Here is a 17,184-nt window from a genome sequence, read left to right as displayed (position 1 = left end):
GACTTTGGGACTTTCAAGAGACTTGAATTAGTGGCCTGCCATGTGGTTTGGTAACACCAGGACTGTGCCTTTTTACTTGTCAACCTTGGGTTTGTCAGCCTCAGCAGCCAGCAGCTGTCTGAGTGAAGAAAAGCCTCCAGCTTCAGTGGCCAGGAGCAGGAGGCAGAGCTGCAACCCAAGGTTGAGGGGTTTTGACCCAGGCCCTAGAGCCTGGCTCTTGGAACTTGGACTTCTAGCCTCCTGAACTGTAAGAGAATAAACTGTTTGTTAAGGCCATCCCATTTGTGGTATATTCCTGTCAGTGGCACTAGGAAACAACACCTACTGGTGTTTTCTATCATCCTAGTCACGAATGCCTAAGGCATCTGATTGCTAACCAGGAGGTTAGTGGTTCAAACCCATCAGCCACTCTGCAGAAGCAAGACCAGGTAATCTACTTCCATAAAGATTCACTCCTCGGAAACTCAAGGAGGGGTCACTATGAGTCAGAATTGACTGGAGGGCAGTGGGTTTGTTTTTTTTCAGTCACATACGGCCAAAGTCTGCCCACCAACTCATGGCTCCCTTAACATGGATGCAGCTGCACACAGGAGGGTTTCAGAGGGCAGACCACATCCCACTTTTATTTTAACTCTAAAACATGGACTCCAATGTCGCTTCCCTGAGGCAGCATGTCCCCCTGTTGGCATCTTGCTGAGTGCCAGGGGACAGCAGGTATGCGGAAGGACTGCCTATTTTTTCAGGAGCTACCAAGATCCCCCACAATGAACTTCTCCTGTAACGAGGAGTGTGAAATGGAAGTCAGACCTGTTCAATATGACTTTTCAAATGACCTATTTGCCTGCTGTTCCTTAGGGCACGGTAACACATAGGGTCCACTTTTTTTGTGGGAATAGGTAGAGATTGCTTACCATGACGGCTCAGGCAGGTGACTATCCTACACAATAAGGCCGTCTAAGTCACAACAGGCCATATTGTACAGGTTGGAAATATTCTTGAACCATAACTTCTCCAATAGGACAGTAGCTGCAATTCATGGAAAACATCTCCACTGCCCAGCACAGCACCAAGCATCAGACCATCTAATACAATATTCAGAATAATTCTGAAAAGGAAGGTCTTACCATTTTACAGATGAACAAACTGAGGCTCAGAGAGGCTAAGTCATTTGTCTGAGGTCATCCAGCATCTCTGTGGCAGAGCCAGGATTTGAACCTAGGTCTATCCAATTCTGGCACTGGCACTCTTAACCAGGAATGACACTTCACGCCTTGCTCTTCATGGGGTGGTCCTTGGACCAGCAGCATCAGCATGACCTGGAATGTGTTAGAAATGCAGCATCTGCAATGTCACTAGTCATCAGGGACTAATTAGGGACATCAAAGCCATGAGGTGCCACTTCACCCCCAACTAGTATGACTGTATCAGGAAAATAAAAACAAGTGTTGAGGCAATGTTACGAGATCAGAACCCTCATCCACTGCTGGATAGTACCTCCGCTGTGGAAAACAATGTGGTTACTCTTTAAAAAGTTAAACAGAGTCACCCCATTACCCAGCAATTCCACTCCTAGGTATATATCCAAAAGAATTAAAAGCAGGGACTCAGACAGATGCATGTACAACAATGTTCACTGTAGCATTATTCACAATAGCAAAAAAAAAAAAAAAAAGGTGGAAACAACCCAAGCCTCTACCAGCAGATGATTAGATAAACAAAATGTTGTATATCCACAGAATGGAATATTATTCAGTCATAAAGAGGAATGATATTCTAATGTATGCTATAACATGGATAAGTCTTGAAAACATTATGTTGAGTGAAATTAGTCAGTCACTAAAGGACAACTATTGTATGATCCCACTTAGTGGAAATATCTAAAATAGTTAAATGCACAGTGACCAAAGTTTATCACAGTTACCAGGACAGGTGGGAGGTGGAATAGAAAGGTTTTGCTTAACAGTCAATACCAAGTTTTTGTTTAGGGTGATTAAAAAATTTGGAAATGGATAATAGATGGTTGCATAACATGATGGATATAATTAATGTCCCTGAATTGCACATGAAGAAATGGCAAGTGTTTTGTTATATATATTTTACCACTACAAAAATTATTTTAAAAAGAAAATAAGAAATGCAACCTCAAATCCAGCCCAGATCTCCTGATCAGAATCTGCACTTCAGTAAGACCAAGGGGACTCAAAGACAGCAGCTTGAGAAGTGCTGGGGCTACCACATCATGACTGGTTGGTCTCAGCCAGGGCTTCTAACTGGTTCTTCCTGGTTCAGTCAAGGCTGACAAAGTGAATCCAGTATGGACCTGAATTTGTAAAATGTGGATGAACCAGAATGTGACATAAATATGGGTTGACACCCTGTTAGAATCTCTCTCAGAAAATAAGGGCAGCGGGCACATCGCATAGCAACCAAATCTCTTGACAGGCAGAGTTGGCAACAACGGTGCCCGGCTCAAAGATGGCAGCCATATGTGCCATTTTGAACATGTGTCACTCTCCACAGCCCTAGCAATAACCTAACCTCCCACATCAGGGTCCTGAAAGGGCTCACCATGCCTCTTCAGAGTCTCTCTTTCTATGTCTCCGACCTGTTCCAGTTAGTGTTCTACTTCTCACCCAAATTTAACCAATTCAGGTCTGTTCTGATTTTGCATTGTCAGCCATGACTGAACTGAATTTAACTGGTTTGAAGCCGTGGTTTTAAAGACTCTACAACTTGGTACCACACAATAAAGTTGTCATGAGTTTCATCTAGCGCATTAGGGCAAACTGCTTTTACAGTTTACATGTACAGCTACAGCTGAACTACCAAAGCCCCTTCTTGGGCTATGTAGTTTTCTGAAAATGTTAGAATATGTCCAGAAAAAAAAAAAAAAGAGTAAAATGACGTGGGATAATTACCGGGCAGAACATCTTGATGGTCTGACAATTCTGAAGTATCACTGCAAACGTGCACTTGCAGAGGCTGAATCAAAAGCTGTAAGCCCAGTGATAAGGGCACATTTGGCCCCTGACAAGTGACTCTGATGAGTCTGCATTACAATGGTTCAAAATGAATTCCAGGCTCTATTGCCATGGAGCTTTAAGGCCTAGAGGTTTAGACTTAAAAGCAGTTTGCCCCTAATGTGCCAGGTGAAAGCCATGGCACCCCTACTGTGCGGTACCAATTACATTTATGGGCTTGCCCCAGGAGCGCTTGGAAAACGTCACCTTTAGTGCTGACATATCACCTCCTAGGAGCTCTGTCTAGTGGGGTTGTTTTGAAGGCTCTTTATTAATACACCCAGTTGTCATCTGCAAGTCTGCTTAATTACAGCAAGTCTGTCAGGGACGCTTTCTGCATAGGGAGCCTTGGAGAACAAGAATTGCTTAGAGAGGCTGTGTGGGCTTGCAGAAGCATCATGGGCCTGCTGTCAGACGTAGGCCCCAAGCACTTGGCCACTTGGCAGGTGTGTGATGTTTGGAAAGTTGCTTAACTTCTCTGAACTTCAGCTTCTCTTATGTGAAATAGGGATCTTTTTAGAGTCTTTATGCCAGAAGGAACAAATCCATCTTGGAAGAAGAACAGCCAGAATGCTCCTTAGAAGTGAAGGTGGTGAGAATTCAACTCACTTACTTGACACATCATCACGAAAGACCAATCTCTAGAAAAAGACCTCATGTTTGGTAGAGGGCCAGTGAAAACACACTACAGATTGACACAGTAACTGCAACAAAAGACTGACTCAAACACATCAAGGGTCATGACAATGGCACAGGACTAGCGAGGCTTCATTCTGCTACGCATAAGGTCACCATGAATTGGAGTTGACCCAACGATTACTAACACCACACATGATCCAGAGAAAGCTTAGTCTGAAGGTTTTCTGAAAGCAGCTCTGGTGGAGAAATGAGTAAGTGCTTGGCTGCTAGCTGAAAGGTGAATGGCTTGAACTCACCAGTTGCTTGACGGGAGAAAAGGCCTGGGGATGTGCTTCCGTATAGATTCCAGCCTAGAAAATCCTACAGGCAGTTAGTTCTACTCTGCCCTAAAGAGTCACTATGAGTCAGAATTGACTCAACGATACACAACAGGTCCTCTGAGTCATTCTCTTCTACCTCCGTCACTGCAGCCTCAGCCGCAGACCCACTTTTCTCCTTCCAGGGTGCTAAAGAGTCACATCTTCTGACCTCCTTTAACCCCTCAAGAGGAAGACAGAAGTACCATCAGCAGTCCAAGGCCGATCCCTGTGAGGCCAGACGTGCCATCTCCCTCCAGCCCTTACACCAGCCCTGACACCAACCTTTCCTCCCGCAGCACTCACCACCTTTCTGCTGGGTTCGATAATCCGCTGCAGTGGCCACACAGAACTCACAGATGATGGGGTTTATTATGGAAGCACCAGGTTACAATTCAAGTTCAGGAACATGCTCAGTCTCTCAGTGTCTCTCTCTCAATAGCATGTGTCTCTCAGTCTCTCCCAGCAGTGCATTGTCTCTCGGGAGCACGTTTCTCTCAGCAGCACTTCTTTCTCTGCCAACAATTGGAGAGACTCCTTCTGCCTCTAGGCGGGCTCTTTTTGAGCCTGGCAGAGTGGCCAAACTAACCAGCCATAATATCAAAATTCTAAACACCTGAGAGAGAGCGAACTTCACAGAACATTGCTTTGTGCCACTCTCAACAGAAATACCCCAGGTAGATAACTTTAACAATCAGGAGCTCCTCAGTTGCTCACGGCAAATTCCACCACAGAGTTTACAAAGACTTATGGCTAGAAAAATTATACCAGATAATTTACTACACTGCACAGGGTTTCTCAACCTTGGCACTATTGACATTTTGGACCAAATCTTTATTTGGGGTGAGAGGTAAAGCTTTCCTGTGCACTAGGATGTTCAGCAGCATCTCTAAAGCAGAATCTGCCCCCCAGGCCCTGTGCGTCACTGTGACAACCCACACTACCTCCAGACTTTGCTCAATGCTCCTAGGGGCAACACTGCCCCTGGTGGAGAACATCGTTATTGAATGTTTGGAATAACTACTGTGTAGAAGACAATAGGATCTCTGCTGGTGTACTGCCAAGGCATTTGACTGCTAACCAGAAGGCTGGTGGTTCAAACCCACCAGCCACTCCTTGGAAGGAAGACTGGGCAATCTACTTCTGTACAGACACTGCCTTGGAAACCCTAGGAGGGGTTGCTATGAGTTGGATCCGACTTGACAGCAGTTTTTTTTTTTTTTTTTTGGTACTAGACAATACGCCTGGGTTATAGTGATGCTTGATGGTGCAAACAGTTTGCACTTGATTACAACTCAAAAAGCAAACCTATCCAGCAATACCACAGAAGAAAAGCCCCCGGCAATCTGTTTCTATAAAGATTAAGCAACAACAAAAATCACCCCACTGCCACTGAGTCAATTCTGACTCACAGTGCCCCAGAGGACAGAGTGTAACTGCACCATACAGCTTCCAAGGCTGACAATCTTCACCGAAAGCAAAGCCCAAATCAAACCCACTGCCCTGGAGTCAATTCTGACTCACAGTGCCCCAGAGGACAGAGTGTAACTGCACCATACAGCTTCCAAGGCTGACAATCTTCACCGAAAGCAAAGCCCAAATCAAACCCACTGCCCTGGAGTCAATTCTGACTCACAGTGCCCCTAGAGGACAGAGTGGAACTACCCCAGAGGGTTTCCAAGGCTGTCAATCTTTATAGAAGCTGACTGCCTCATCTCTTTCCTGCTGAGTGTATGGTAGATTTGAACCTCTGACTTTCTGGTTAGGAGCTGAATGCCTCAACCACTGCATCACCAGTGCTCAATTAAAAAACAAGTAAAACAAAACAACAAAAAAAACCCACAGATGTGTTAGTTCTTTAGTGCTGTAACAGAAATACCACAAATGGATGGCTTTAATAAACAAATTTATTCTCTTACAGTTTAAGAGGCTAGAAGTCTGAATTCAGAGAGCCGGCTCTAGGGGACCACTAAGCTAGAAGTCCAAGTTCAGTGTCCGCTCTAGGGGCTGGGTGGAGGCCCCCTGGCCTAGGCTTTAGCTCTGCCTTCCAGGTCCGCTGGAGCAAGCCGGAGTCTTCTCCTGACTCATGCAGCTGCGGAGGCTGACTAATCCAAGATCAGCAGGTAAAATGGCAGGGTGCTGGCTCCAGGCTATGAAGGCAACAATCTCAAAATCAGCAGGCAACACAGCAGGCCGCTGGTTCAAGTCCAAGAACTGGAGATGATGATGGCCAAGTGCAGGATTCTCTCAATACAGACTGGAAGCAGGCCACACCACAAAGGCAATTCCCCTTCAACTGATTAACTGCTCAGAGCAGATTTCACCATGGAAGTGATCGCACCATATCCAGTCTCATCATGGGGAGCAACACACCCAGCTGCCAAGCCACTCAAAATCACAGTCCAGCCAAGCTGACACACAACCTTAACCACCACAGCAGGCCTTTAGCTGACTGTCAGCCCAGAGTGCTGGGAGAACATGCCCCAGAGAGCCCTCTGGAGTCCTATACAGTACGTTTACCTTTTATTAAAATAATAAAATCTCAAGTAAGTTGCTTGGTGAGCTTATGACTTTATTAGAAACATGACAAGAAGAGTTGCGAGTGGCCACCTCCTCTACAGAAGATGCAGTGCCTCAGGGGCACGCCTGTCACGTTACTCGCTGCATGACAATCTTCCACAGCTCCTGTAACAAGGAGAAAGGAGTTTTAAGCGTGAACTTGATGCATGGGGATGACACTGGGAGAAGCCAGGGGATAAAGCCCCAGCAGTCACCAAGGGGTGTCTGAGGGTCCCAACCAAAACGGCCCAAGAGAAAGGCAGCAATTGGCACAACTTCTCTACTCACAGGGGTGCTGGGGGGACCCTTCATGAGATGGACTACAGTGACCTCACTAGGGTTAGTCACCACCCCCTCAGTGGCTCGCTGAAGCTCCTCCCCTCTCCCACTGGCCAAGGAGCAGACCCTCCTCTGTAGTGCCCACCTGCTTGACCTCACTGACTGGCCAGTGACGAGGGTGGGGTGTGCTGAGTTACTACACTGGGTGATGGATGGCACCAACTCTGGTGTTGCCACTTCTTGAGGCATCTCTCCTGGTGGTGCTGGTCTCTGGCTATCGTTGCCACCCCCAGGGTCATAGTGGTGTGATCAGTCTGACAGTGTCAGGGAGATGCTCACAGCCCCCTAGTGATACTACTGATGGACTGACAGAGTGGCTGCAACCAAGGGCTCCAACCCAGCAGTGACTGAAGATGACGCAGGACTGGGCCATGTTTCATCTTGCTCTACCTAAGGGTGCCACGCATCACAGCATGCTGATGGCACCCAAGGGCGACAACAAAGCACCACGTTCCACGGCTGCAGAATTTCTCGGGGCTGACTGCCTGGCCACGTGGCGTCACTTTTAATGGTGGCAGGTGGAGGATGTGCAAAACGTGCACTCGCTATCTGCCCAAAGTCAGAGTCATGCGGGCCGCACTTACCAGCTGCTGGATGCGCTCGTAGGCCAGGTGCTGAGGGAAGGAGGCTTCCACAGGCTCCACGGCCAGCCGCACCTCACCGGAGGCTAGCCTCTCCAGCGTGTGCAGGGAAGCACGGAAGTGGTCGTAGGCTTCACACGTCACGTCCAAGTGTCTCAATGTGAAGTTCAGCCTGGAAACCAACCAGCCGGCAGAGCACCCATCACGACTGCGGATGGCTTGTTTCCTCCTCACAACTCGCTCTCCTGTTCCCTCACTGACCTCGCTTCACGTCACAGGGGTTCAGCTGAGGGGCTGCCATGCATTAAGCATCTGTGCACATCTCCTTCCTAAATCTGTCCGACGAGGTCGAAATGGTCAGCACCCCCATTTTATGCATGTGAAAACTGAGGCTCAGAAAGCTGCTGTCCAGTGCCCAGATTTACACCATTTCCAAGCCAAAGACAGTGTCTGTGCCTCCGAGGAGCTACAAATTGGCGTGAGATGCAGGCCCGGGTGGGGCCTGAGGGTGAGGCCTTTGAGTGCCCTGCTGAGCGTCCCGCACACACCCAGAATGCAGCTGGCCCTGGAAGCTGCCCAACGAGCGTGTGAGGAACGAAGGGACAAAAGGCACACACCCAGAATGCAGCTGGCCCTGGGAGCTGCCCAATGAGCGTGTGAGGAACGAAGGGAGAAAAGGCAGTGGTAGACACAGGTGCAGAGGGGCTTTGGGAGGAGAGAGCAGGACTGCCAGATTCAGGGGCTGGGGAGACACCACTCAGCCTCAACTGCCGTCAGCCACGGCCAACACCACCTCTGCTCTCCTTTCATCCTCCACCCCCCGCCGATTATTAAACAGCAAATGTCGGACAGCAAATACGTCCTCTGTAAATGTCAGTGTAGATCTTGCAAAAACAAAGGCGTTTTAAAAAACAAAACTGCAATGCCATTACCACACTTAAAATGAATTTAAAGGTAATTCTTTCATATCAAACATCCAGTCAGGGTTCAATATCCCTGACTATCTCAGTAGTTTTCCTTTACAGTTTATAGAATCAGGGTCCAAATGAGGTTCAGACATTGCTCTTGGATGATACGTGCCTTGAAAGTAGGCCTCAATGTCATCAGTATAAATAGCACTGCAATGAATATACAAGTAAGTACGGCTTTGTATACACCCTGATCCTATCCACAGGGTGGATTTTAGATGAATTGCTCAGACACTAAGATGCTCAGTTTTATGGTTTGTGCTACACATTCAAAACCGCCTCTCAAAAAAGACTGGACTATTGTAAGTAAGAGAGAAATGAGTGCAAGTGTCTGATGTCGTATGGCTCTCAAGATGGGCACTCAATAAACGGGGGTCATGCACTTTTGGATATTCAAGTAGAAGCATCCTAGAGGGGGGCTTGTTAGGTGATGAGGCTCTGACTGGACATAACAGGAACCTAGGGTGCCGAGGAGACAGATGGTGACTTGGAGAGAAAGTTCAGAAAGAGAAGAGGCCATAGTATGTGGTGTGAAGCGTCCTGGCTCAGGATGTGTCAGCATTTGATTTCTCGTCTACTCCTGCAATAGCTGTGGCTTAGACTGGTTCCCTGAAGTCTTGGCCTTCCTCCATTCATCTGTAAAATGGGGACGAGGGTGTCTACTCATGAGGTTAGTATATGGACCAAATGAGGTCATGTATGTAGATGACTAGCATAGGGCCTGGCACATAGGAGGTGTTCGATAAACTGTAGTTAGTAATGATAATGACACTGGTGAGAGTGAATTAAGAGGGAAAAGTGTGGCTAAGACGCAGGCCAGCACAGCCCCCACAGCAAGACACTTACCTCTTCTCCACCGACAAGATGACCGTGCAGGACTTTTTCAGTTTACGAGTGAGTCGGGAGAGTGTTCTAAACACTGCATCAGTTAAGTCATCATCGTAAAACACTGTGGGGAAGAGAAGACGCATTAAAGTAAAACGTGCAACTCTTAAAGAGATATACTTTTCTGGGGACGGACGTGGACCCATGTGGACATCCTAACAACACACAACAGTGGCAGTCCTCACAACTAAAACTGCAGGCAGATGTGACAGAATGTTCTGCCAGATGCTCCTGAGAACCCAGAGAACTTGAGACAGGGACACTGTGGGTTTACTGAGTGTAACAACAAAACTTGCCGTAGCAAAGCTTCTTACCTTCAGCAGCAAGAAGCACAGTGGTGTGATTGTACAAGTCAGAAATTTCCTCTTCCGACCAGCTGAAGGGGACCTCAGGATCTGGGAAAGAGGACAGAGAAGACGTCATGTGTTCATTCCTTTCTCTGCTGCCACCAGCTCTCACCAACACTGACCGAGAGAAGCTGCGAGAGAGCTGATGGGGGCCGGGGGAGTGCTGTGGGCACGCCCGAACAGTCTGAGGCCCTGGTGCTCCAGCCCTAGGTGCCCTTTCCACAGGGGCCAAGAGTGCCTAGCCAGGGAGTCTGAGCTGACCAGTGAGGGGCAGGTGGGCAGCAGCCCTGTACAGGCACAATCTGCACCACAGCCCTGCACTCAGCCCCGCTAACTTGTTGCATGACCAAGAGAGCTGCTTCTCCTCTCTGGGTTTCAGTTTTCATATCCTTAAAAAAAATACCCAAGTCCATTGCCGTCTGGTTGATTCCAACTCACTGCGACCCTAAGGGCAGAGAACTGTCCCGCAGCATTTCTAAGGCTGTCGACCTTTATGGGGGCAGATCACCAGGTCTGTCTCTCATAGTCACTGAGTGGGTTTGAACCCAACCTATCAGTTAGCAGCTGAGCATTTAATCACTGTGCCACCAGGGCTCCCACACCAAAAACCAAACCAAACTCTCTGTCATCAAGTCGATTCAACTCATAGCGACCACTCCTTGGGTTTCCAAGGCAGTATCACTATGAAAGTAGACTGCCCAATCTTCCTTCTGAGGAGTGGATGGTGGGTTTGAATTGCTAGCCTTCTGGTTAGCAGTCAAATGCCTTATGCACTACCCACAGAATGGGGTTAATGCATACTTCCTTGCACTTGCTGGGGAGGTCAAAAGGTCACATCCTGAATGTTATGGCTACTGTTACTAAGTGTCCACCTTGTGACATATACTTGTGACTACTAGATACTTCACACAGGGAGCTCTGGGGCGCAGTGCCTAAGACACCTGACTGCTAACCAGAAGGCTGGTGGTTCAAACCCACCAGCTACTCCTCAGAAGGAAGGTTGGGCAATCTACTTCTGTAGGGATACTGCCTAGGAAACCCAAGGAGGGGTCGCTATGAGTTGGAAAATGATTCAATGGCAGTGGATTTTTTAGTTTTAGATACTTCACACAGGCTTTTCTCTTAACACAATACAGAACTTTTGTGGGAGCAGTTTAGACCTACGCATGCATTTACATATATAAAGTATGCAGACTATTTGGCAAGGTGACAGGGACTCAACAAGTCATGATTTTCTTCACCTGTCAGTCTGACATTTGACAGGGAAAATAAATCTTGATATACAATGAAAAAGCAGGAAACAAACTAAAGTGAGCTGTGTGAGGCATTTAGACAACTTGGCCACCCAGCATGCCCTGAACCTAGACCCCTTGTTGTGGCTGAAGACAGGCCATCAGGCAGGAGGCTACTTCCTGGCCTGGGACAAGTAGGGGCTCTTGGGGCACCACTGTTCGGTGTACAAATGGTCTAAGTTCCAGAGACCAACAGACGTGGGTTCAATCACTGACCCTGCCACTCACCAGCTGTATGACCCTGGGCAACATTTGCTAGCTGTCTGAACCTGGGCAGGTTGCTTAACTTCTCTGAGTATCAGTCTTCACTTGTCACTCAGGGACTGCCCCACCTACACAGTGAGACTGAGGACCCAATGACAAGATGAGTGTCAGGGCCTGGCTTGCAGCAGGTGCTCCAGGAAAGACAGCTATCACTCATCACCCCATAGAAGAGCTTGCGCGAGCTGGTGAGACTGGCAGTAGCCACAGTACGAAGCAATGACAGAGTGCCAAGGAATGGAATGGGCATCTAAGGAAACACGCACCTGTACACAGGTCCTCTTTCAGCCAGTCCAGTTCTCTGACCTTGACTACACCACCTGTGTGAGGACAAAAACAGATGTGGAGAACTGCCCACATTCCAAAAACAGTCAAGCAGACAGATAGCTTTTTCCACTATACACCAAGATCCACCCATCTATTCATGCACTCCACCACTCATCTTATCAGTGTGTTATACTGTGGTGGCTTGAATAAGGAAGACGGAAGAAGAGCTGGTGCTTTTGAGTTGTGGTGTTGGTGAAAGTACCATGGACTGCCAGAACTAACAAGTCTGTCCTGGAAGAAGTGCCGCCAGAGTGTTGCGTGGAAGGGAAAATGACTAGACTTTGTCTCACCTACTTTGGTCCTGTTGTCAGAAGGGACCAGTCTCTGGGAAGGGTATCATGGTTGGTGAAGTGGAGGGTCAGTGAAAAATGGGCAGGTCCTCAATGAGATGGACTGACACAGTGGCTGCAATGATGGGCTCAGGCACAGCAAGGACTGTGAGGCTGAGGCAGAACCCAGCAGTGTTTTGGTCTGTTGCACATAGACAGGGTTGCTATGAGTCAGAGCTGACCTGACAGCACCTAACAACAACAACAATTCATCCACCCATCTCTATGCTCAGCCTTCCTCCATCCACCGCCCTCCTGCCCACTCATCCTTCCAGCATTTGTCACTGCTCAGGATCAGGTCCTCTGCCAGGCCCAGCGAATGCACTCATCTAAGAGACATGTGCCCATCCCTGGGAACCACGCAGCCCAGAAGCTAGCAGGAGAGACTGGCAGGCTAGTGAACCACAAGCCAGTGCGGTAGGCGTGTGGACACTATGCACTAGGTGAACAGGAGGAAAGGGCCCTACACCACACCACAGGATGTCAGGGAGGCCCCAGAGGAAGAGGGTCAAGCTTGGGCCCTTCCCTGCCTGCTCCGTCCTTCTTACTTGCTAGCTGCCTACTGTGTCCTGGGCATTCAATAAACACTGCCTCCCAGGGGATCAGACACAGAGCTAGCCCTGCTTCATGGAGCGTGCAGTCTAGGAGGGGTGGCAGACGGCTCCCAATCACACAAACAACAGTTGAAATGCGGAGTTCCTAGGCTTCCCGGGAGTCTGTGAGGGTACTCTGACACTGCCCGGGGGTCTGGGGTGATCAGTTCACAGGGCAGGAGGGAGAGGAGAGCATTCCAGGCAGAGGAGTGGCAAGTGCAAAGGGCCTGAGGGCAGGGGAGCGTCAGAGAGGGCCAGGCTGGCTGCAGTGGAGAGCGCCAGGCTGGCCGCAGTGGAGAGCGCCAGGCTGGCCGCAGTGGAGAGGGCCAGGCTGCCGCAGTGGAGAGGGCCAGGCTGGCCGCAGTGGAGAGGGCCAGGCTGGCTGCAGTGGAGAGCGCCAGGCGTGAGGGTGGCAGGGCCTACCCCAGTAGCATCTGGGCCACATGGAGGGCTACAGTCTTCACCCAGGGGCAACAGGAAATCCTGAAGGGCTGGAAGCCCATGGGGTGGAGCTGACTGGAATTTGGAGAAGGCTCCCCATGGAGCTGACTGGAATTTGGAGAAGGCTCCCCAGGCAGCCCTGAGGGGTATGGTCTGGACTAGTCAGTTTAGTTAGGACATGGCTGCTATCACCCATCACTTAAGTTATTCCTGCAGGTAGTGGAAGTCCCCGACAGGCAGATGGAGGCGAGGCCAAGCCCAGGGAGAGGAAGGTGATGTGAGATGAGCCCCTGGCAGGCTGGACAACAGAACTGGGCAGTAGGTGACGGGAGCCCCTAAACGTTTCTCAGTGGGATGGTGGGGGTCAGACTTGCACCTTGAAGGGTCACTTAGGACGCTACCTGGAGGACAGCTTAGACGGCGAACACAGAGCTGGGGAGACGGCAGCACTGCTGGCACCCTGGCTCCAGGACTGGACTGAGCCGCAGTGGCGGACGTGGGAAGGAGAGGTGGCCCTGGGACAGCATCATTTGTAACTTGAAGCCACTTGATGGCCCAGACAGGGGGCACTCTGCTAACACCCAGGGAGTTAGGGAAGTGGATGGAATCCTGCCTCCCTGGGTGGCCCTAGTGGGTACGTGTCCCACCTGTCTCCCAGGTGGATGATGTGCTGGGCCTCACCTCCAGTGGCAGTCAGGTGGCCGTTGAGGTCAATGTTTCTCTGGCACATGGCCAAGAGATCAGCACCAACATCTGCAATGACAGAAGGGCAGGTCAGAGCACGTCAGCCTGTACAGCAGGGTGGTCGCCACACTCTGCCCGGAGCTGACACACAGCATGAAGGGACGTGACGTGAGGCCTGGCTGTAGACGGGCCAGGTGGGAACCAGAGAAAAGCGTCTCTGGGGTCTTTCATGGCCAAAAAGGAAGCTCCTTGCTTAAGGCCTGTTTCAATTTTCCCTCTTAAAAGAAGACAATCACTACCGTGGACAGACCTGTAGGAATCTCAGAGGGAGGGGAAAGTATGCTGGGATGTTTTCCCATAAAAACAAAAGCCCTTCCCACAGTTACACTTTGAAGACTTCCAACCACCCGGTGGGCTCATTTCCCAGGTACGATCACCTGAACAGAGTCACCCAACTACAGGAGCAGGAGTTGGGACTTGACCCCAGGTTCTTCTAACTCCAAATCCAGGCTTGCTCTTTGAATGCCTGGAAATCAGAGCTGAAAGGGTGTTCTGGGGTGATTAGCCCAGACCCAGAGTACACTGGAAGAGGCTGGAGACACTCTCTCGCACCCAGCTCAGGCCTGTCACGTCCCTCCATGCCTTCCTCGGAGCCTCTGGTGACTGCTGAGGGGATATGTCAGCACTGGAATACAATAGACTCGTGGTTGGGTGAGTCCTCCCTGGGGGAGCAGTACTCTGCCAGAAGTTCATGTTCAATCAGAAAGACCCACATGCTGGGGGTACGAGATGTAATGACATCTGGAGGGCCCACTGTGGGTGTGGACCGCCCTCCCACCCCAGCCTTTGGGTACTAGACCATCCCCATCTCCAGGGCCCGTGGAGTCCCTGTTCCCTGAAGGAAAGGACCAGTCCTTTCCCTAAGGCCCCAGGGACATGGAACACACAACAGGGTGTGCCTGGCAGCACCCAGCCTGCTTGGAGTCAGGGTGTGCTTGGCAGTATTGAAGCCACCACTGCTGAATGTGTCTGTCAAAAGAGAGCTAATGTGGGCTTCTAGCGTCCAGAGTGGGTAAGACAGGTGCAGCGCTGGCTGGTAGTGTTTGGGGTCCAGGAGTCCTGGGGCTGGTCCTCCCCGAACTCATTCTCCTCCAGGGAACAGGCTTTAGAACTTGGATACAACGAACTCTCCCACCAGAAGTCTGAACTGCCAACCTTTCTTAGCAGGTGAGTGCTTAACTGCTGTGCCACTAGGAAAGACCTGACAATCTGCTCCCTGGAGACGACAGCCCAGGAAACCCTATGGGGCAGCTGTACTTTGTCACTTGGGGTGGCTTCGAGTCGGTATTGACCTGATGGTACTCAGCAACAGCAACACAGGGTGACAAGGCAGCGCGCTCCGTGTCAGGAGGGCTGGGCCAGGCCTCTGCAAACAGCTGTGTGTGTGGCCCTGGGCCAGCTCTCTCACCTCGCCTCAGTCAGCTCACCTGGACAAAGGAGCAGGCTCCCTGGAGACTGGCCAGGGTCACTGTGAAGTGACAGCCAGGTGCGTGAGAAATGGCTTTGTCAACTGTGGAGTGCCATCTAAACGTGAGCCCATTTCCTCTTTATGCTGGTAAACCCTGCTCACTCTCAAAGACAAGAGAACTTGATTCCATCCTGTTATCACATGACAAGCGAAGCTCTTACGTGTCTTACCGTGGCTCAACTCCAGGCAAGGCTTGCTGGCAACTTACATAAAATCTTCGAGGAGCAGCAAACTGGAGGGCTGCACTGTAGCACCCCAAGCCATGGTGAACTTGGACTATTTTAGAAGTACACTGGGATGACAGGTGACGCCTTGCTCAGCAACGGTCCTGTGCTCTGAGAATGCTCACTAGGATGAATCCATGCTGAGCCACGTTGGCAGACCCGACGACAGGCATCTGCCTGGCAGGTGTTAACGACGTAGAACACACCAGTAATGCCCATCTAAAAGGACTAGTCTCTTCTGAGTCAGCACTTTCTAGAGAAGCACCTGGCAAGCATACAGTTCAGTGCACAGTATTGCACCCACAGCTCTGGTGGTGCAGTGCCTAAAGCATCTGATTGCCGATCAGAAGGCTGGCAGTTCAAATCCACCAGCTACTCCTCGGAAGGAAGACTGGGCAATCCACTTCCAGAGATACTGCCTCAGAAACCCCAGGAGGGGTTGCTGAGTTGGGAATGACTCGATGGCAGTGAGTTTTTTTTTTTTTTTGGGACGGAAGGTTATATAAAGAAGCAGTGGTGGCACAAGTGATTTGATGGAAGTTGGGTTAAGGAACCCTGGTGGTGCAATACTTAAGCACTCAACTGCCAATTAAAAGGTTAGCAGTTGGAACCTACCAGCTGCTCCAAAGGAGAAAGATGTGGCAGTGCATTCCCATAAAGATTATAGCCTTGGAAACTCAGTGAAGCAAGACTACTCTGTCCTACAGGGTCACTGTGAGTTGGAATTGCTTTGAGGGCAGTGGTTTTTTTTTTTTTTTCCTTACTGTGACTCTGAGAAGCCCTGGTGGTGCACAGTTATTAAGTACATGGCTACTAACTGAAAGTCTGGAGGTTTGGACCCACACAGAAGTCCCACAGGAAAAAGCCCTGGTTACCTGTTTTCCTAAAGATCGCAGCCTAGAAAGTCCTTTGAGGCAGCTCTATTCTGTCATATAAGGTCACTGTGAGTCCAAAATCAACTCACAGCACCTGACAGCCACAACAATGCAAGACTCAAATTATTTCAAAATAAAAAATTATTAAACACATGTTGGCGATATACACCCACAGCTTAAGGCCAGAGACCCACTTTCTGGAATCTAGTCTGAGGATTAACAGACAAGGAAGTGCAAGGATGTTCATTTCAATGTTACCGACAAACATGAAAAAACACGGAAACAACCAAAATGCCTGATAATAGGGGAATAAACCAGAAAATCCAAACCCACTGCCATCAAGTGGATTTGACTCATAGTGACCCTTCCTTGAGTGTCAGAAGTGGTGTCTCTACAGAAGTAGATTGCCCAATCTTCCCTCCGAAAAAAGAGGAACTATCGCCTCATCACTAAAAGTCAAGTTCATTAATGATTTTTATGACCCAGGTGCACACTCATGGTGTGATGTTTTTAAAGGCAGGTACACCACCATATACATTTGTAGTTTAATTTCAGCTATCGGGTGTGTGTCTGTACACAAAAAAAGGAATGAGATCGTAAAAAAAAAATGAAAATGGTAAAAACACGACTCCAAAATGTAAGCTCCCTGAGGGCAGCCTTGGCCTGTTTTATTTGCTGCTGGATCTCCTGCAGCTAGAACTGAGTCTAACACATAGTAGGTGCTCCATAAATTATGTATTGTTGAATGACACCAGGGCTTGTGAAACTGATTTTGATTTGCTGCTTTACAAAAATCCCAGAACCTGTCTCTAAAGCCTTATCCGATTGCCTGACTAATGGGGTGGAGCATGTGCGTTAGAGTGGACCCATTCTCCATAGTCTCCAAGGCTGAGTTTTCAGAAGCAGACCATAGTCTCCAGGCTGAGTTTTCAGAAG

At 49.4% G+C, this 17,184-nt stretch overlaps 1 protein-coding gene across 1 annotated transcript in view; it reads right to left on the bottom strand.

Moving 5' to 3' along the window:
- Positions 1-6,664: 6,664 nt before the first annotated feature.
- The window catches only part of METTL22 (methyltransferase 22, Kin17 lysine), a 17,413-nt gene continuing 6,893 nt past the window's right edge, over positions 6,665-17,184 (bottom strand). Inside the window, exons 5-10 of the mRNA XM_007939612.1 lie at positions 13,619-13,690; positions 11,514-11,567; positions 9,662-9,742; positions 9,309-9,411; positions 7,498-7,666; positions 6,665-6,700 (exon numbers count right to left, since the gene is read on the bottom strand). Coding sequence (XP_007937803.1) covers positions 6,665-6,700; positions 7,498-7,666; positions 9,309-9,411; positions 9,662-9,742; positions 11,514-11,567; positions 13,619-13,690 — 515 coding nt within the window. The remainder of the gene's footprint in view (positions 6,701-7,497; positions 7,667-9,308; positions 9,412-9,661; positions 9,743-11,513; positions 11,568-13,618; positions 13,691-17,184) is intronic.

Source organism: Orycteropus afer, unplaced genomic scaffold (assembly GCF_000298275.1).
Source record: "Orycteropus afer afer isolate SDZICR_OR568_19922 unplaced genomic scaffold, OryAfe1.0 scaffold00061, whole genome shotgun sequence".
Taxonomy (NCBI): Eukaryota; Metazoa; Chordata; class Mammalia; order Tubulidentata; family Orycteropodidae; genus Orycteropus; species Orycteropus afer.
Note: the sequence above shows the minus strand (reverse complement) of the source record. Positions and strands in the feature narration are given on the sequence as shown.